The sequence below is a fragment of the Delphinapterus leucas genome, chromosome 3, assembly GCF_059928025.1.
Source record: "Delphinapterus leucas isolate spDelLeu-1000000601 "Yukka" chromosome 3, BTC_Dleu_Yukka2, whole genome shotgun sequence".
NCBI classification, from domain to species: Eukaryota; Metazoa; Chordata; class Mammalia; order Artiodactyla; family Monodontidae; genus Delphinapterus; species Delphinapterus leucas.
The window spans coordinates 161596262-161616964 of record NC_143131.1 but is presented as its reverse complement, the minus strand read 5'-3'; the positions used below and the strand labels follow the sequence as shown (position 1 = coordinate 161616964).

The window sequence follows — 20703 nt, the reverse complement described above, 5'->3', positions numbered from 1 at the left end:
CATCACCAAACACCTCCTATATCTAACGCTCACATACTAAGCCAATATTCCCTTGCCCAGATCAACCCAGGGCCAGGTACCAGACAATGAGGGACAGCTTCTGTGCCCCAAATCCCACCAGAATTATTCAAACTAGTCAATCCTAAACTGTTTATTCTGTTCTGCTTCATCGTTCCCATAGAAACCCAAATAAAAGCTCTGGCTCTCTCCTCTCACTCCTTTCTGCCTCCTGACTAAAACTGGTCCTTCCCCATGTGGCCCTGTGTGGCATGGCATGGCCCTGTGTGGCATGTCATGCCCCATTCTCTTGAGAAATATAAATGTAGTAAATTCTTCTTTCAAGGGTGTTGTTACTCAGTCACCTCCATAAATTAAAATCCCATGGGGGGACTTCCCTGGTGGTGCAGTGGTTAAGAATCTGCCCGCCAATGCAGGGGACATGGGTTCGAGCCCTGGTCCGGGAAGATCCCACATGCCACGGAGCAACTAAGCCCGCACGCCGCAACTACTGAGCCCGCGTGCTGCAACTACTGAAGCCCACACACCTAGAGCCCATGCTCCGCAACAAGAGAAGCCACCGAAATGAGAAGCCCGCGCACTGCAACAAAGAGTAGCCCCCACTCACCGCAACTAGAGGAAGCCCACGCACAGCAACGAAGACACAACGCAGCCAAAAAAAAAAAAAAAAAAACTCCCACGGGTACAATTATTGATACAATAGAACACTCCACTGAACAGATGCAGAAAGCACAGTCTTCTCAAGTGGACCTGGAACATTCTCCAGGACAGGGCTATAAAACAACTAACATCATACTAAATATGTGTTCTGACCACAACAGAGCTTAATCAGAAGTCAGCAATAGAAGGAAATTTGAGAAACTCACAAATATTTGGAAATTAGACAACACAATTACAAATAATCCATGTGTCAAAGAAGAAATCACAAATATAATTGGAAAGAGTTTTGAGCTGGATGAAAATGAAAACAGAATAACAAAAGTAATGGAACGCAGCTACAGCAGTGTGTAAAGGGAAATTTATAGCTGCAAATGCCTATGTTAGAACAGAATAATCTGAAATCAATAGTTTAAGCTTCAACTTTAGAAAAAGAAGAGCAACCTGAGCCCAAAGAAGTGAAAAGAAGGAAATAATAAAGATGATGGTGGAAATCACTGAAATTTTAAAAAAATAGAAAAAAATAGAGACTATCGAATGAAATCAAGTTGTTCTTTGAAAAGATAAAAATAATTTTGACAAAATGTTAGTTTTACTGACCAAGAAAAAAAAAAAAGCACAAATTGCCAAAATGAAAGAGGAAACATTATGACCAATTTTTTAATAATTAAAAGGATAATAAGGGAATACCTTGAACAACTTTATGTCAGAAAATTAGACAACTTAGATGAAATGGGCAAATTCCTAGAAAGACAAACATCGCTCAAGGTATGAAAAATCTGAACAGGCCCTAACAAATAAAGAAATCAAAATAGTAATTAAAAATGTTCCCAGAAAGAGAAGCCTAGAATCAGATGGCTTCCCTGGAGAATTCCACAAAACATTGAACAAGGAAACAACAGCAATCCTTCACAAGCTCTTTCAGAAAACAATAGAGGAAACAAAGACACCACAAGAAAACTGCAGACCAATATCCCTCCTAAGTATGGATGTAAAAATCCTGAACGAAACATTAGCAAACGGAATCCAGCGGCATATTAAAAAGAATCAGATGGGATTTATCCCAGGAATATAAGGTTGGTTTGACATCTGAAAATCAGTTATGTAGTACATAGAATAGAAATAGGAGGGGTATTTCTGAGGTAATGGAAATGCTCTAATAATCGATTGTGGTGATGGATTTAGTAGAAATTGCACATTTGAAGCAGCTTAATTTTATGGTATGAAAATTACACCACAATAAGGTTGTTACAAAACATGAGTGATAGGAAGAGAAAGGTCTGGGCTGTGCAGGGTTCAGTGCAGGCGTCCTGGGCAGGGACGGGGCAGAGGGTCAGGCGCAGAGAGGGTCAGGCGGGCTCACAGGTGGCTCTGTGCCACCTCCGTCAGGAGGCGTGGGGTGCGAGGCAGGGGAGGTGGGAGGATGCGGGGAACCGCAAGGGGAGCGTGGGGAGGAGCACACAGATTTCGGTACTCAGAGGGGTGTGGAGGTGCGGCATGCGGGACGTGGGGGACAGGGCCGCAGCGGGGATGTGAGGACGAAGGAAGGTCCTGCAGGGCATGGACAGGCAGAAGGCGCAGGGGACGTGAAGGATGTGTGGGGTGCAATGGGTGAGCGTGGAGGGACATGCGATGGACATGGAGGAGTGCTAGACGCGAACGGTACCGGGAGTGGGGGTGGGGTTGCGGGCAGGAAGGGCACACTGAGGGGGCAGGGGTCGAGGAGGGCACGGGGCTCCATGGGGGAGCACAGGAGCTTGGGCACTCAAGGGGTTCCGGGGGTGTGCATGGGGTGCGGGGCGTCAGGAAGCAGCCAGCAGTCGCACGCAGCGCAGATAGGACTGGGTAGTTCTAGACCCTCGCAGCTCCAGGCGCCCGGGTGCAGGTGGTGCGGATACTACGTGAGGTGCCCTCAGAACCACCACCTGGGATGTAGTTCTCAGGACTTTCGGATACTGGGATCACTGCTGCGGTAGGGCACGCGCGGCTGAAAACTAGGGGTGCAGGGCGCAAAGTCTCGCCCTGCAGGCCGCCGGCCAGGCTCCACTCTGGGAATGATTCCAGCGTGCGCCAAGAGTGACAGGGCACACAGTGCACATTGCTCGACCAGGAAGTTAATGAAAATCACTGAATTCTACATTTGCAAACCAGTGAGGTTGGGGGTATGAAAATTAGGCAGTAAAGTTTCTTAAAATCTCAGTTCTGTTCCAGAAGACTTAGCCCTCCTCTCCTGTTGTCTCAGGTGTGAAATGGGATGTTACCACACAGACTTGCTATTAGATGTGATGAGTTAATGTGGAGGAAACAAGTGAAAAAGGACCCTTTGTCTTTTAACCCAACCTTGTGGATACATTACATGCCCAGGAGAGGTACAGGTGGGGAAGCAAAAGAGACCGACAGAGACTGACCACAGACATAGACCCAGGACTGCTGTTTTTATTTTTCAAACATTCTATTGATCACAGTTACTAATGCCTTAAGTATTGTAGTAGCCACTCCCTCCTCCTTCTGAGGTCTCTGTCGTGCCATCCTGAGTAATTGCTTTTTAAGCACTGATCAACCCAGAATGATTTTTATCTTCACAGCTTCTTTCCTGTCTCCCCGTTGGTCTGCTGGCTGAGTCACCTAGGGGGGAGAGGTTCTGGGTATTTAAAAACTTGGTAGGCAATACTTATGGTTGTTTTGGAAGCCCCAGGAATGGCTGACCACATTCTGCACTGCCCTGGCTTACTCTACATCAATCCAGCTTTATTTTCCTCCAGAATGCTTATCAACTACCCAAGTAGGAGTTCACCAACTAATAATAGCGTATGAGCTCAGCTGCTGGTAGTGTAGGAGATCATCTACTACTAATGTAGGGGCTCACCCACTGTAGGATAGATATGTCATAGATTGTTACCCGTCACTCACAAACATATCAGGGCACCTGCAGGAGCTTGCATGTTCATTGTGGTCTCTCTGGACCTAGAACACTGGGTGGTACCCTGGGGATGCACAAGTCAGCAGGAGTAACCTTTGTAAAGCTGAAAATCAGTTTGCCAACAGGTATCACTGAAGCTCATTTTTTTTCTCTCTCGACTGGTGGACGGTAGCAGCATGTCACCCCAAAACATCTCATTTGGCATAAAGGTTATGTAACCAAGCAGGACCCTACGAGGCTTTCCTGGGACAGACCCTTCCCCCATATCCTCTGATATCTGACGCACATTTCCGGAGTTTTTACAAATGCTAAAACCACCACTAAATGGAAGAAATTAACTGCTTGATGATCACGATTCCCCAGACCTACTGGAGCCTTAGGTTGATACTGTTAACCACCTGTTACCTCACCATCAACCAATCAGAGAATTGTGCAGGAGCTGATCACGTACCCTGAGATTCCCCCCCTCCCTCACCTGGCCTTTAAAAATGCCTTGCTGAAACCCTTCAGGGGGAGTTCTGGGTTTTAGAGCCACCCATCCTCCTTGTATTGGCGCCTTTACAATAAATGCTGCATTTTCCTTCATCACAACCCGGTGTTAGGGGATTGGATTTACTGCACATGGTCGAGCAGACCCGAGTTTGGTTTGGTAACAATTATTTTGAGCTGGAGGTGTTGAGAAGCAAATACAAGCTCCCTGCCTTTCCCCATCTATCTAAAAGCAGGACACACATTTACAGAGGTATTCCTGTCCCCTCTCCACAGGAAAGACTTGGAGACAATTCTAATCTCATCAGTTTGGAGATGGCACAGGGCTGGGGGGGTGCGGCGGTGGGGTAGAATCTACATATAACAAACCTTACTAACTAGCATTAGGTACCATTAGTCTCCCTGCTGTTTTACGACCTTGGAAGCCTAAAACTGCTTTCCCTGTCATTTCTGCATAAACATTGTTCTTTGTTGAAGACGCTATCTAAGGCAGAGATCTAAGCTGCTGCTCTAAGTTACTCATTTTCCTGGGGTTTCTCCTATGCATGCCTGAGGTATACGTGTCAATAAACGTCTTTGTTTTTCTCTTGTTTAGCTTTATTACAGGGTCTCAGCCAAGAACTCAGAAGGGTTGAGGGCAAATGATTTTTCCTCCCTTACACTTGTGTCCAGCTTTGTTCTAAGGCCACAGCCAGAGGCGTCTTGGTGTCCTCGGGGCAGCTGTGTGCTCATTTATTAAACTCACGAGGCTGCCCCACAGGCTAGGTTTCCAGTGGCCATTGTGGAAGTCCCAAACCTTAAAGTCCAAATCTTGCTGCAGGCAGCAACCAAACACTATGCTCAGATTCTCAATAGGAAGCGAAGCAGTGGGCCCCGTTCCTTGGGAAATCTTATGGTAATAATTCCCCAGCCAAAAACATGGCCAGACTCCTGACTCAACTGAGAAAATACTTCCCCCTGTGTACATAATTTGAAGGAACTGTTGTTCAAGATATTCAAAAGTGGTGTATACATAGTAACAATAACAAAAAAGCCCAAGAATGGGAGAATGAATAAATAATCAAGTAAACGAAAAAGTACTGGCTATTGAACACAGAGGAACATGGGAAATGTTTATCAGGTTATCTGAAAAAAAGGAAAAAAATGCCCACAGTCCCTGCGTGACATGAACACACGTGTTGAGCCAAAGAACATCGAGACCATACCTGGGAGTTGCTGTGCTTGTGTGGGCAGCAGCTGCATCCCCGACTTTACCAGTGAGCATCTTGTTTCTGTATCCCCTCCCAGAGGGTGGGCCCTCTGGAGGATTTTCCCACCCCCCAACCTTAAAGTTAAGGGGACTACAGACAACTGTTTATTTATTTACTGTGAGAATGGTCCTTACAATTAATAAAAATCTAGGGGTGCAGAGACGCCGCATCACACCTTCTTGAGAAAGGTGAAGAAGCGTCAAAGCTTAAAGCAAAAACGAACCCTGGACTTTGTAAGCCAGGGCTCTCTGTGGCCTCCCCCGCTCCCCCAGGCAGGAGACTCTGGGTTCTGAGTTCAGGGACCATGCCACGGGCCACTGAAGAGGCATTTGAGAGGGCAACGCCAGCTTGCTCTTCTCAGTGCCGCTCAGATGGAAACAGTGAGGTGTCATTTCTGAGCCCCACACTCACCTCCAGGCCCTCAGACCTCCCAGAACTGAACCTCTGCACTGGGAACCAGGGAAGAAGCTTTTTCCAGAAGCCCTGAGTGGGCCACGTTCAGGGGGATTTGAGGGCATCTGTGTGTCCTAGTTAATCAACCACTTTATTCAGTGACTTGCTCCCAGTTCCCTCCCTGTGGCCTTTCCCACATCACCTGTCACCTGAGGACTCTGCTGCACCCCAGTTAATCTGAGGCAACTACATCCAGACACCACCCCCCCCCACCAGTTTAGACCAGACCCCAAGACAGGCTTGTGGGCTTGGAGCCACCTCTTGGCCAGCAGTCTCACAAGACAGCAGCTTTCTCGAGGTGTGGCCCCAGGGTTTGAGGGGGTGCTCAGACTGCAGCCTGAGAGTTCTGCAGGCCCTGGTGTCTCACCCCAGACTGAGGCTGGGTGGGGCAGGTTGGTGAGGCTCCTGGAACCAGAGCTACCAGGGCCCTAGGCTCAGGGCTCTGCAAAGGACTGTGTGTGATGCACTGGTGAATGGGGTCTCAGCACCTGATGACCTTGGAGAGTCCCCCGAGGGACAGCCCAGCCCGCACACACTCACATGGCTTCCTGGGAGTGGCAGTGACAGAGATCAGTTTGCTACACGTATCCGAGTGGCATTATGAGTGTTTTTCCATAGCTCACAGGACAAGCACCCTCTTCTCAGGTTTTTCAAGTGTCTCGCAGACTCGGAAGGCAGGACAAGGGGCTATGAGAGGCCTGCTCACTGGGGAGCCAGCATGTCCCCAGGCCCACCTTTCGGCCTGCAGATGGTCATAGGGGTTGGGCTGCTGGACAGAGGTGAGAAGAGGGCCCGCAGGGTCCCCGAGAAGGGCGTCTCAGGAAAGGTATACAAGAGCGACCCATCGTTGGCACTGTAGAAGGACAGATGTCCAGCCTCGTAGTCCAGAAAGATGCCCACGCGCCGGGGTGGGTCTCGGAGAGGGGCAAAAGCCCGCTCGGAGGAGTTGTAGTAGCTCCCCAGGAACACCAGGATCCAGAACCCGTTACCAGCGAACAGCTCGCCCTTCTCCTTGCGGTTGGCATTCTCTCTGCAGACGCCCAGGGCCCAGCTGGCCCGCTCCCCGACCTCCACCTCCCAGTAGTGGCGGCCCGAGGTCAAGGACTCCCGGCCCAGCACACAAGGCCCGGGGTCGAACCGCTCAGGGCTGTCGGGCAGGGCCTGCCGCAGGTCCCCCCGCCGCACGCTCCTCCTGTCCTCTGACAGTACCAGCTCAGGGTTGGCGGTGTCAGGATCCAGGGTCATGTCCCCTGCAGACAGAACAGTGGTCAACCCTCGAAGCTGTCTGCCCCAGACCCATACAACCTTGCAGTTTGTGACTGCCCACAAACTGACCACACGCCTTCTCACTTGAAAAGATTCCCTAACCACTTCTAGTTGTATCTTGGACGTTCTAGAAAGCAGTCCATGCTTCCTTGTGATTCATGCCCCTTAGAGCACAGAAGGAAACCCTGAGTGCTTTCCGTGTCCATTCTTTTAGTCCCCAGAGAGAAGTGTGTGTGTGTTCTAGGGCAGCTTTCATCCCAGACTCCACAAACCTGGGGTCCACACGGGTGCTCTGGCACCTGGATGACCCTAGGAAGGTGTTCCCACCTCTATTTTTCCTAAATGCATCAGTGAAAAGCCTGGACCTGGCCTTCCCTTAGCTGCTATCTTCTGCCCAATAGCCCTGATCCCTCCTAGTTTCTCATCCATGAACTGGGAGCCTGCGTGTTGTTCCTACCACAGACCCGCAGCCCACCAGCAAAAGCTCAGGACTGGCACTTCCTCTGGTCTGGAGACAGCGCGTGGGATCCCCCCGGTCTCTGCACAACACTCACCTCGGAACCTCCGCAAGGCCTCCACCAGCCCTGGGACCCTGCACACCGTCCTCATCTCCATGGGCACCACCTCAGGAGGCTGCAGCTTCACGTCCTGGACTCTGGAGGGGCAGTGGAGGTGTCACCCCTGCAGTGGGCCCACCTTGAACCCTGCCCACCTTCCCTGGGGAGAGTCCGAAGCTCCTACCTGCGCAGGGTGTCCCTGATATCCTGTGGGAGAGACACACACTGCATCAGCACCCATCCCCCAGGTGAAGGGCATGAAATGCAGCCAGGCCAGCTGACACCACTCCCACACTGGGACATCTCAGCTGAGACGCCAAACTGCATTTCACATAAACCTGTGGTTCTTATCTCACTTCCTGGGCCAACCCGTCCTCCTTTCAGAACCTCTGCTTCCTGCAGCTTCTCCAGCAACATTCACTCATCCTTGAGGGCTGCTCCCTCTCACCTCCTAGCTGCCTGCCTAGCCCTCCCACCACTTTACTGACCATAGGCCACTTCTGCTGACTTCCCTCAATCCCCGCCACACACTTGTCCGGGATTCTTCCTGCTTCCCAGACTTAAGATCACCTGATGGCTCAGCAAAGGCCAAAGGACTAAATTTTAGCCCCAGGATGGCAACTGGGAGCCTCTTACTGGTCCCTGAAAGCCCACTCAGCTCTGAGGCTCCAAGGAGGGTCACCTCCCACAGGAAGCCCCCTGGGCTGCACATGCAGGATCCTTGGCTCCCACCTGCGGGCACAAATTGCAGGGGCCAGGAGCTGAGCAGATTCTCAGGGGTAGCACTGGGCCCATGCAGGAATCCCTATGGGAGACCTGCTGGCTTTTTCTCTCAGCACAGTGGGCCCAAACCTTCAGAGAGCTGGGTGGTGACCCACTGGCCTGTCCCCATTAGGGCTCCCAGACAAGCGCTAACAGCAGTTCGTGCAGTTCAGCAGCGGTGTCCACTCCCTGTGTTTCATAGGAAGGAGACCAGCTGGTGAGGACCCGAGAGGTCCAATCAAGCACCAGTCAGTCAGCCTGCTTTGCACAATGCTTCCTCCACTTTCCTGCTCTCCATTCCCATGCCTGGCCTTCCCTTGACGCCCCCCACATGCCCACCCCCAGGAATGGGTGCCCGCTCACCTGCAACAGCCCCAGTGCTGGTAGCTGGCAGCGCCCCTCCAGCTCAGTGATGAGCTCGGCCAGCTGGGCACTCTGCTGTCCGAGCCGGGCCACGCTCTCCCGCAAGGGGGGCAGCACCTCCAGCTCTTCCTCCTCCAGCCTCTGCAGCAGCCGCTGCTCCTCCTCCCCCAGCAGACGGCGCAGCCTCTCAAACTCCGTCAGCACATTCTGCCGCTGGGTCTCCACCATCTTCTGTGGGCGGCAGGGAGGACAGCTGAGGGCCGAGGACCTGCAGCCACCTTAACCCCCAACCCGGGCTCCCCCACGTCCATCCCTCCCCGGTCCCCGAACCAATACACCCAGGGCCCCACGTGCCTGGTCCTCCCTGACCCCCACTCCCAACCCCCAAACCCACCCTGAGGTGGGTTATACATGGGGTCTGGGGCAGGGGTGCTGCCCAGAAGCATGAGGCTGAATGTGAACAGTGGCGTCCTGTGGTGGGGGCCCTCATGCCCCCTGCCCCCACCCACATTGGGTGCCTGGCCACCTGCCTGCCACAAGGAGCAGGTCTCCTCCGCCTGGGCCTGGAACAGCAGTGCATCCTCCATTTGCTTCCGCAGATGCTCCAGGGACTTCTCCAACTTGCCCTACAGGGAGGTGAGCCCAGAGTGACCCCGGCCAGGCCAGGCCTCCAGGCTGGGCCTTATACCTGCTCCCACCTGCCCAACCCCAGCTAAGCCTGAACTCAGCTGGCCGGGACTAGTTGTGGAAAACTGGGCCTGGGACATGACAGGTGGAGCAAACTCAAATTTGCCAGGAGATCCCTCCCACCACTGCCCTAACCAGCTACTTCCCCTTGCCTGAATATCCTTTCTTCTGTTGTTCCCACCCCCCCCCCCAATCTCAGGGCAACCTTCCCACAACCCAACTTCCCACTGCATCACCACCGTCTTTCTTCCAAACCCCTTCGTGTCTCTCTGCCTGAACTGGGCTTGCTGGGTTTCAGCTAACTGCAACGAGCCACAGGATGGGCACATTTGTATCCGGCTCCTTGGTCCTGATTTCAGGCCTATACCTAACATTTACTTCAACCCACACTTCAACCCTGTTTACGACACACTTGGCACCTGGGAAAGCCAGGAGGCCCGAGATGCAGGAGGATCTGAAGGACCATCACAAGAGTGACAGCAGCGCTGGTGGGGATTCCACTATTCCCTCCATCCATGTTCTAGATGCACCAGGGCCCTGGGAGGTTGCGCTTTATAGAGCCAGCACTCCCAGGCTGTGCAAATACCAGCCACAGCCCACTGATGGCAGGTAAGAGCAGTTTGCTGGGGCATCTTCTCCAGCATTAAGACAAAGTAAGCACCAATACAGTGAAGGGTCACGCCATCCCAACACACGCCACTATGGCATCAAGATTATTTAGAGCTGAGGTGACTGAGAAACAGCAGATGCAGGAAGAGCTCTCTGCTCTCCTCCCTTTTGCCGAAACGCAGGGCATACGTTTTCCATGAGAACGATTCCTACCCAGTACCAGGAAGGGGAACAGTCACCACCCAGAGACAAGTTGTTGACACTGAGATAAGTCTACCTAAACAAACCTTAGTCAAATAACCCTGATGTTCCATTACTTCCCCTCAATATACTTCCTTGTTCCTTTCCCACAATTTATTGGCCCTAGAAGCCCAAATCCCCTTTCTAGTTGCTTGTCTAGTTGCTTTTCCACAATTTATCATCCTTTGTTAAAATGGACTATAAGCCCGAGTCTAACCACTTGAGTTTCTCACTTTTCTGTGAAACCCTTGTGCCATGTACAATTTAAAAGACTATTAAAAGTATATGTCCCTTCACCTGTTGATCTCTTTTGTCACTTTAATTTGCAAGCCTCAGTCATAGAACATGACACTGTAGAAGAAAACACTTTTCCTCCCCTATGATAGACAGGATTAAGTGCTACCACATGAGACTTTATCAGGTCAGCTGGGAGAGGCCTCTAGAGAGCTGCTGGTCATTCTCTGCTCTTTTGGTCACTTTCCACACCCTGATTGGGGTACTCAGTGACAGAAGTGCAAATCTGCTAGACTGATGTAATGGAGGGGGTGTTCCTGTATGCATGTTATACCTCAAAGTGAGAAGAAAACCACAAGAATTGTGTCAGGATAAGCCCAGTGATGTGGATCAGGTATAGGTTTATTCTGTTGTCCCAGAGGCTTGCTCTATGATAGTGACAGAGTACTGATTCTAACGTTGACTAAAGCATGTACTTGATGCACCTCAGCAGAGAGACACTACTGGCCATAAAGCAAAATGCAAACCACAGTCAAAAAGTTTGAAAGATGCCACCCAATACCTTCGGTTTCAGAAGCAAACCCACCTGCAGGAATGTAGTAGGCAGCTGGCCAGGTGAGCCAGGTAAGTGTTTGCCCTGAGGCTCTTAGCAGAGAAAGGAGTGCTGGTGTTCATTTGGATTTTAAGGAAATGCATTTCCAGAACAGAGAAACAAGGCATCTCAGCCTGGGCTCAAAGCAGGGCTGAGCCCTGGCTTGTCAGCTGGCAGAGTATCCTACTGGGAAAGCCTGGTGGGCCCTGGCGTCCGCCTCCTGGGGCAATGGCTCTGTCCCTGCATTGATCCCTGCCTGGGGCTCTGCAGCGGCTTCCTGGCTGCCTTCCCATCTCTTCTCACCAGAACTTCAGGACTGGCGTCGGCCCCACGGCCCTGGCCTGCCCTGCCCACAACCCTCTGAAGGCTCAGAGTTCTCATCCGTGCACGTCCACCTGGGACCAGCCACCTCTGAGGTTCCCTTCCCACTTTCTCCTCTCCCGGCTCCATCCCTGCCAAAGGTCAGTCAAACCTGCCCAGTCCCCGCCCCAGGCAGCCCTCCCACCGGTTCTGTGGGACCTAGACTTCAGAAAGCACTCCCCCTCCCCACGACCAGGTCCCCAGGCCAGCGCCTCACTGGTGGGCGGTGCCCCAGTCCCTCTAGGGTGCCGTTTGGGACAGGCTACACCCCCCTACACACCCCCGAGACCCGGACCAGGTTGGGACCCGAGCCCACAACCTGGGCCAGGATGGGGCCCCCAACCCCCCAGGCCCAAGCCACGTCCCCCCAACCCGCAGCGACGCCCTGCTAGGCCGTGCTCCGCCTGGACCTGCCCACACCTTGAGATCGTCGGCCGCGTCCTGCAGCGGACGCACTCGGTGCGTCCAGTGCTCCCCTGAGCGCTCGCAGGCCGCGCACAGCAGGCGCAGCTCGTCGCCGCAGAAGGCGGCCAGTGGCTCGCGGTGCGCGGCGCACACGCCCTGTGGGACGGGTGACGGAGGGTGCAGGCGCCGCGCCATCTCGGCCATCTTGGCGAGCGGTCGGTTGGGTCGCAGGTTCCTCTGCGGGGACAGCTCGCGGCACTCGGGGCACGCGTACGGGCCCTCGGGCTGGCCCCAGCAGCGCCGGATGCACTCGCGGCAGAAGTTGTGGCCGCAGTCGGTCATCACCGGATCCGTAAAGTAGTCGAGGCAGATGGCGCAGGTGGCCTCCTCTTGGAGGTTGGTGGACAGGTCCGGGGCGGCCATGGCACCGGTGGAACGGAGGAGGGCAGTGTGGTCCGCCGGGTCGGGCGGTGGCCGGCCGCTGCCGGGACTATGGGGAGCGCGCAAGGACGTGGGGTCTCCGGGGACGCGAGGTGCAGGGCACCAGGGGACTCGGGAGCTTCGGAGCGCAAGGGCTCCGGGGTCCAAGGCTGCGCGACTCCTGGGATGCGGAATATACGGCTCCGGGACTGCAGAGGCTCCGGGAACGTAGGGCCTAGGAATACCGTACGCAGGGAGGAAGAGGAGTCGAAGCGGGGACGGAAGTAGGAAGCAGCTGGGGTTTTCTTGTTTTTTCCTTTGGAGCAACCCACTTTAGCTCCGGATTGGCCGTGGCCTGTCACGCGGCCCGCGGGCCGGACAGAATTGGAGGTTGCTCACCCGCTGACCTTGCGTCGCCGCCGCCGCCTGCGCTGCTGCCTCTGGGCTGTTGCGGTGTTGCACGGTCTGGCCTCTCCGTCGGGCCTGGGGAAAGGTGGGGTGCAGGGGCCGGGGCCAGCGGGGTGCCCCGCACGGTCACTGGGCTGTCCGCGAAGCACAGAGATCGCGAGGACAAGGGCAAGCTGTGGCTGTGTCGTGGGCCCCAAATCGTTCCCCGTGCGCTCCTGGGTGTCTTCGCGCGTCCCCGGTCTGGGAACGGTCAGAACTTATTGGGTGACGGGCTTGGCCCGCAGGGACTTTGGCCTTGTTGGGGTACGAGTACATTGACCAGAATTCTAGGTTTCTGGCAACTGTTACCTGGCTGTTAATGCGTCTGCAACGGCGGGGCTCAGGGGGAGGTGGTGGGGTGGGTGGTGGAGAGGGAGTGAAAAGAAAGGACCCTCTCTGATCCTCACTCTGAATTTTGCCCCTGCAACTTCCCTGGGTAGAAGGGATGGAGGTGGGGAGCTCTGAGGCTTTTAGGATTTCAGCTTGAAAAATCTCTTCACTTTTTCATTTTCCCCCTGTGAAGGACCCAAATATGGAATTTGTGGAGGACAAAGAAGGTAGATATTTGAGGACTTGGCTCTACATATAAAAACCTGAACCATGGAGGAGCCAATGAATGTAACATCTCAAGTGGAGAGTGAGGGACATGGCTAAAGAACACTGCACCACGCTGTGCCTGGTACATATGTTTTTAGAAACGGACCCACTATGGAAGTTTTCTTTTCTATGAAGCATCTGTAAATATAGCCTCTTAATGTTTAGCTGCTTTAATCATGATTATATTTCCGCTTTGTGAAACCACCCTGCACAGCCGATGGCTCTCAGATGCCTCATGCCAGATAAGCTGGGCAGGTGGGCCTTGCTGAGCTGGACCACATCACCTTCTGGAGAAACCACGGCTGCCCAGGCTCCCCCTCCTTGCGCCGCTGTCACTTCACCCATAGGGTCACTGTAGAGATGACCATCTGGCCCGATTTGGGGGCCCCAAGGCGGAAGAAGGGTTGCAGGGGGCCAGAGAAGGCGGGCTGGGAGTAGGTATGCGGGTGGGACCCATTGTTCACGTTGTAGAAGGACACCTCTCCGGCCTCGAAATCCAGGAAGATGCCCATGTGGCTGGGGGGCTCAGTCAGTGTGACGGGTGTCAGGGCAGACATGGCAGGTGCATACCTCTTTCCCTTGCATAGCTGCACCACCCAGAACCCATTTTCTGGGCACTTGGGGACCCTGCCCCTCCGGCTCACGTTGTCCCTGCACATGCCCAGGACCCACAGTGCATCACCAGTGAGGTTCATGCCCACCTCCCAGTAGTGCCTCCCTGAGGAGAAGGTCTCTTGGCCCACTGCACAGGGGTAGGCTAGGAACCTGTCCTTGCCATGGGGTGTGCCATCCATCGGGGTGCTCAGGTAGCGCCTCTGGCGGCTCTCATATAAGAGGGGGTAGGGGTATGCCGTGAGGGGTCGGGCACCACATCCCCTGGAGACAGACCCGGAGTGGAGGGGAGAGAGGGACCTTTCACGGTCAGGGTAGGGAGGGTGAGGCCCTAGCAGGGGCCAAATAATCCCCCATTCATCCTAACCCCCACCCAGGCCTCCCTTTGGCTGAGTTCAGCTGTGAACCTGGAGTTGCTGCATGATCCCATACCCCAACTGTGGATATTGGTGGTGCCAAGGAGATGGGGCTGGGGAACCATTTGAGCATTAGGTAGTGTGGTTGAGACCCGCTCCCCATTGGTGGCCCTTGCCTTGAGTGGCTAGGAGCAGGGTGGGGCACTGCCAAGAGCACCTGGGCCCCCACTACTTACCTTGGAAACTCTTGAGCACCTCTATCTGCCCGGCACCCTACAGACGGTCTTCAGCATGGTGGGGGTGGTCTCTGGGTACTGCACGCTCAGGCTGTTCTTCCTCCAGTGGACACAGGTCTCACTGTCCCCTCTGGCCCCACTTGCAGTCCTCCTTGCACCCATCACCTCCTCCACCGCAGGTGGCTACGTACCTGCCCAGGAGGTCCTTCACATCCTTCAAAAGGCACGGAAGGAGGAAGAGAGATTGGCAAGGTCTCATGAGGGATCTGTGGAGTTGAGCAACCTGTGTCGACATTTGGCCAATATGGGCTAGAAGGGCTTTATGATGTTTTCCCATGGCCCTGTTTGCAGTTCCCAGAGTGTAACCCTGTCTTTTGGCTGTACACGGTAAGGTATCTGACTTACCCAAGCCTCCTGCTACCCATCACAATGAATGAGGACACAGGGAAGCTGTCCTGCTCATGATGGACCATGAAGGCATGGGAGACCAAATGGTGTTTTCACCCTGTGGGCCTTGGGCCTTGAGTGGGTCAGGAGTCAGTTTAGTGGGTTGCAAACAGCTTGCTCTTTTTTTTTTTTTTTTTTTTGGCGGTACGTGGGCTTCTCATTGTTGTGGCCTCTCCTGTTGCGGAGCACAGGCTCCGGACACACAGGCTCAGCGGCCATGGCTCACGGGCCTAGCCGTTCCGTGGCATGTGAGATCTTCCTGGACCGGGGCACGAACCCATGTCCCCTGCATCGGCAGGCGGACTCTCAACCACTGCGCCACCAGGGAAGCCCACAGCTTGCTCTTTGATAGAAGACAAAGTATTCCCCCAAAGGTAGAGCGAGTGTATAGTATTGTCTACACCAGGACACTTATTGGGGACAAAACCCACAGGATGCCAGGATAACAGGCATAAAACTGGATTGACCCAGGCACACTGGGAGATATAGATACCCTGCATGTGGCATTTGCTTCACTTGTGTAAACACATTCCTGTGAATGTGTGTATAATGGCTCACAGTGTGAAATGTATTTTTTTGCTATGGATTCCATCACTCTGCACACTTGATGAGCCAGTTACCCACTTTTTGGCCAACATAATTGCCCCTTCCAGGGCCTCTGTGTGCAGGCCTATCCCTGGCAGGCCAGCTGCACCTTCTCCCCATTTCCATAGCTGGCAGGTGTGATCATGTGACTTGCTCTTGCCTGAGAAGTCATGGGCACCTGTCTGGGCCAGTGTGTCTGTGCCCTGCATCACTGTGGACAACAGCTGCCCTCAGGCCACATCCCTAGGCTATGAAGGGAATGAACACAGGTCTCTAGGATTGGAGCCTGTCATAGACTGAATTGGCCCCTCCCGAAATTCATCTGTTGTGGAGCCCTAACCCCCAGCACCTCAGCATGTGACTGTATTTGGAGATAGGGTCTTAAAGATGTGATTAAGATAATATCAGGTCATTAAGGTGGGCTGTAATCCAATCTGATGATGTCCTTATAAGAAGAAGCTATCAGGGCACAGACACAGAGGGACGACCATGTGAGGACACAGGGAGAAGATGGCTGTCTAAAAGCCAAGGAGAGAAGCCTCAGGAGAGACCAGCTCTGCCCACTTGAGCTCAGACTTCCAGCCTCCAGGAATGTGAACAATAAATGTCTGTTGTTTAAACCACCCAGTCTGTGGTATTTGTTATGCAGCCTGAGCTGAGACGGAGCCTTTTCCGTTGGCCTGAATCTGTTGCCACAGGTCAGCCCACCCTAACCACACCTGAGCCAGAGCTCATGCCCCCACCCCCCACCCCCAGCCAGGTGAACAGGTGTGCCCACCTCACCTGCAGCATCTGGAGCGGTGTGCACTCATTCCTGTCCTCCAGCTGCAGTAGCAGCATCTTCAAGGAGTGACTCTGCTGGTCCAGTGAGGCCATGCTCTTCTGCAGCTTTGCCACTGTCTCCTCCTCCTCCTTCAGAGCCTGGAGGAGGCGCCGCTTCTCCTCCATCAGGAGGAGGCCCATCTTCTCAAACTCAACCACGATGCGCTCCCTCCGCTCCTTCACCTTCTTCTGTGGTGGTAGTGGTGGGGGTCCTAGGTGAGGTACCGCTCAGGGCCCCACCACCCCAAGTGCCTGCTTTCAGACCCCACCCACCAACCAAACCCACCAGCTTGGAAGGGCTGCTCTGGGGACAATGGCACATCTCTGAATCCCAGTGACCCACAGAAAACCAGCAAACCTGGCAGGCCAGGGGCCACACAGAGGCCCCCTGCACTGTCACTGTAGCATAATTTTACTCTGAGCCCCAAATGGCAACTTCCAAGCATCCGTGTGCCCTTGCTCCCTGCATCTCTGAAATGGCCAGTCTGTGCTGAGGGCACTGTTCTCAGCCCTGGTTTGGCAGGAATTCTGTGACCTGGGAAATCATTGCCTTTCTGGGGTCCCACGTTCACATCCACACGGGACAGTGATTCCTACCTCAAGGGGTTCCACAGGTTCAGGAGACCCTGTGGATGCTTTGGGGCCTGGCTGGGCCTTCCCCACCCTGCTCAGCTGCTGAGCGTGGTCCCCAGCACCTACCTGCCATTCGGCCAAGGTCTGTTCCTCCTTGGCTTGCAACTTCCCGGTCTCCATCATTTCCTCTCGCAGCTATCCCATGTTCTCCTCCAACTTCAACTGTGGGGCACCCAAACCATGGGATTTGGGGTCAGTGGGCCCCCTGCATGCCCCACATCTAGATGGTGCCCTCTGAAGCTGCATCCACCCCAAAGACCATCCTAATGGGGTGAAGGGGATGGAAATATGCCACCTCAAAATCTGCCCCTTTGGCATGAGGACTATTTTGAGCAGGAGGCAACTGAGAACAGATGCAGAAAGATGCCTTCCAGGGGCTCCCATTACCTGAGCAAAAGCACCTTGCTGGGAATGTTTTATGCCCATGAAGAAGATGGAAGTTGGTGTTAAGATGGACCTGCACTAATAACCTTTATCTTCCTTTGATTTCCCCCTATATATTTACTTTCTGCTATGCTCTGAATGTTTGTGTCCCTCCCCGCCAAATTCATATATTGAAGCCTTAACCCACGATGTGATGGTAGAGGTGGGGCCTTTGGGAGGTGATGAGGTCATGAGGGTGGAGCCCACATGAATGAGATTAGTGCCATTATAAAAGTTACCCCAGAGAGCCCCCTTGCCCCTTCTTCCATGTGAGGACACAGTGAGAAGTTGGCCATGTATGAACCAGTAAGGGGCTCTCACCTGACTGTGCTGGTGCCCTGATCTTGGACTTCCAGCCTCCAACTGTGAGTAATAAATTTCTGCTTATAAGCCACCCAGTCTGTGGTATTCTGTTACAGCGGCCCAAGCAGACTGAGACACTTTCCCCATAGTCTGCCACCCTTGGGAGGCTGAAACCTTTGCCTTTGTCTTGTTGCTTTTCTCCAAATGTATTATTCTTTGTTAAGATTCTAGATAAGCCCAAGTTCTAACTGATCCTTTTTTACTGTTGCTGCAGTTTCTCCCAAGTGACTCGCATCACACGCATGTGTTAGTAAACGGTTTGCCTTTCTCTTTGATTTGTCTTTGCTCAATCTAATTTATGGGCCCCCAGCCAAAGAGCCTCAAGTAGGTGGAGGAGGAAGGCTCCCCTCCTCTTACCTAACAGAGGGTTGCCTGGCCTCCCCACACAGATGGCTGCACAAAGACCAGGGAATGTGGACAGGCCCATGTGGGGACTTTGTCAGTCTGAACTCCTGCATAATTAGAGGTGACACCACGATGGCCTGGCCACCAGCCTGTTTTGTCGTGGGAGTGTGGGGACACTTGGACCTCCCTGCCCTGGCCCCCAGCCCAGGCCCACCTTGTATTCCTGCACAGCCTCCTCAATAGGGACCACCCTGTGGGGCCGGTGTTCCTGGGACTCCCTGCAGATGACGCAGATGGGACTCTGGTCGTCCTCACAAAAGAGTTTGAGCAGCTCCTGGTGCACCTGGCACAGGTCCCTGCTCTGTAGGCTGGGGTGCTGCTGCGCCATCTCGGCCACCTTGGTCAGCAGACGGTTGGGCCGCAGGTTCCTCTGGGGGGATAGCTTGCGGCACTCGGGGCAGGGAAAGGAGCCCTTACACTTTTTCCTCGTTCTCTGGCCTTTGGCCTTCTCCCAGGTCAGCCGGATGCACTCTCGGCAGAAATTGTGACTGCAGGTGGTCATCACGAGTTCTGTGAGGTAGTCGAGACAGATGGAGCAAGTGGCCTCCTCCTGCAATTTTCTGGCAAGTTCCACAGCATCCATGGCTCCTGGGGAAGGAACGGAGTGTCCTGCCACATCCTCTGTCTGGAGCTCTGTCTGGGCGCTCCATAGTACTCTCTCAGCATCCTTTTGCAGACGGAGTCTGAACACGGGGTTGTTAGGGTACCCTGACTTATCTTCAATAAGAGGCACAAATGCCTCCTTGGAAGCTGACAAAGACCCTCTCCTTCACCAAACCCCAGTCAGCTTCCGCTGAGCTGTAGGCCTGTCTTTAGCCGGCCCCACCCAGTTTCAGCGAGAATTTCACAGTACTCCCACCATAATATCTGATCTAGTTCCTCATTCCCACCTTTAATGAACACATGTCCCTGACCCTCCTTGGGCAAGAATCCTGTTAGGCCAGTTTAGCAAGAAGCCCCCTCCTCATGGCGCCTCTTAGTGATTTTCCATCACTGAACCCCATCACCCTGCTCCTTGGCTACAGATCCCCAGCTGTCTTGGCTACAATCAGAGATGACCCCCCATCTCCCTCTGCAATTGCAATAGTCTTAAATAACGTCTTGCGTACGGTTTTAACAAGCATCATGTTTCTCTTTAACAGAACACCCGCAGAACTAAGGAAAAAGGGAGTTTTAGAGGAACAACACTCTCTCTTCCATTAGGGAGCGGGGTTGACGAAGGTTCGCTCTTTAACCAAACTCTAGCTCAGCCTCCCTGAACTTTCCAGCCAGGCCTTGGGCTTCCATGTTTGTCTCTGCATTGTTCGAGTTTAGCAAGAATCCCACTAGGTGGGTTTAACCAGACACACACCCCCACCCCTGATACTAAGATGTGTCCTCTTAATAATTTCCCATAACTTACCCCCACCCTACTCCTTGGCTATACATCCCCACTGGCCCATGCTGTATTGAGAACTGAGCTTCACATGGGGTTCTATATAGAACCCCAGGTTCTATGCTGATCTCTTTCTTCCTATTTCAATAGTCCTGAATAAAATCTGTTTTTACCCCTCTAAATACCATCCAGCTCTGGTTTTCCTTGACAAGGTGCTGTGCAGAAAAGACAAAGGAAGGCTACTGCATGCACACATGCACACAAACACACACTGCACACAAACACACGTACACATGTATGCACGCATGTTCACACACAGGCACATATACACAAAAGCACATGCAGAGGCACCTACACACGTGTACACACTTGAACACACAGACACACATACACACACACACTCTGGGGTTGGAATACCCATGACCTTATCCAGTGGAGATCCAAATCTTCCCCTGTGCACTTCACTGGGTAGTTGTTAGGGCTGAGTTAGAGACTGGATTTGAAAACATCATTTCTGAATTACAAGCACCATCCAGGTTCCCTTTTGTACAATCTGAAACGATGGCGGCTGGATTCCGCAGATTCGTGAGTCCCTGACATTGGTTCACTTTGCCTGGAGCTGTCTCTGTGAAGAGCCTTTGGGGTCAGTCTCTCTGCTTTCAGCTGCCCTTAGGCCCAACCGCTGTCCACCCAACAGAAGCTGGGTGAGAGTAGGGCAGTCTGGTGGGCTGGGGCTCAAGCTCCGGCTCAGGTTTTGGGGGAAGCTATCCAAGCTCAGGTTTTAGGGTCAGTGACGGTGGACGGGCCTCCTTTGACCCCAGAATGTTCCTCTGTAAATGTAGGGCTAAAATAATTGGCTCCTCCCAAGTTACAACCACCTTCAAAGCTGGGACGGCCAGTCTACTAAGGGCAGGGGGTGCACGGGGTCCCAACCTAAGCTTCAGCGTCCACAGGGTGACCACCTGCCTGCTCCCTCAAGGGGCTGGTACTCACGGGGGAAAGGGGTGCACGCTGCACCTCGCCTGGACCCCACAGCCACGCCTGCAAACGCGGCCCAGGAAAGCCTGCGTTTGCGCGATGGAGACCATCCGGGCGGGGATGCAAGGGCGCCAGGGCTGTG

General features: G+C 53.5%; 2 protein-coding genes and 1 long non-coding RNA gene across 5 annotated transcripts; 1 reads left to right on the top strand and 2 right to left on the bottom strand.

Annotated features, from left to right (window-relative positions):
• Nucleotides 1–5425: 5425 nt before the first annotated feature.
• On the bottom strand, nt 5426–12586 carry TRIM11 (tripartite motif containing 11). 3 transcript variants are annotated; one of them, XM_022563338.3, is made up of 6 exons: nt 11878–12586; nt 9266–9361; nt 8736–8963; nt 7795–7817; nt 7608–7708; nt 5426–7037 (listed from the first exon to the last, which is right to left on the bottom strand). In XM_022563338.3, exons 1-6 carry the CDS (start codon nt 12283–12285, stop codon nt 6490–6492), a joined length of 1404 nt encoding a protein of 467 aa, XP_022419046.2. In that variant the 5' UTR covers nt 12286–12586; the 3' UTR covers nt 5426–6489. The 3 variants fall into 3 exon arrangements, with proteins under 3 accessions (XP_022419046.2, XP_022419045.2, XP_022419047.2); XM_022563337.3 differs by having other exon boundaries at nt 8736–8966; nt 11878–12585; XM_022563339.3 differs by lacking the exon at nt 9266–9361 and having other exon boundaries at nt 8736–8966.
• On the top strand, nt 11785–13490 carry LOC149749897 (uncharacterized). Its single transcript, XR_016392872.1, has 2 exons — nt 11785–12258; nt 13253–13490. It is a non-coding gene; the product is annotated as an uncharacterized LOC149749897 (long non-coding RNA).
• Nucleotides 13108–20205, bottom strand: TRIM17 (tripartite motif containing 17). Its single transcript, XM_022563340.3, is given in 8 exon segments — nt 13108–14185; nt 14188–14202; nt 14531–14557; nt 14560–14630; nt 14722–14744; nt 16346–16573; nt 17084–17179; nt 18363–20205. Coding segments are annotated over 8 exon segments (1416 nt in total). The 5' UTR covers nt 18792–20205; the 3' UTR covers nt 13108–13658.
• Nucleotides 20206–20703: the final 498 nt, after the last annotated feature.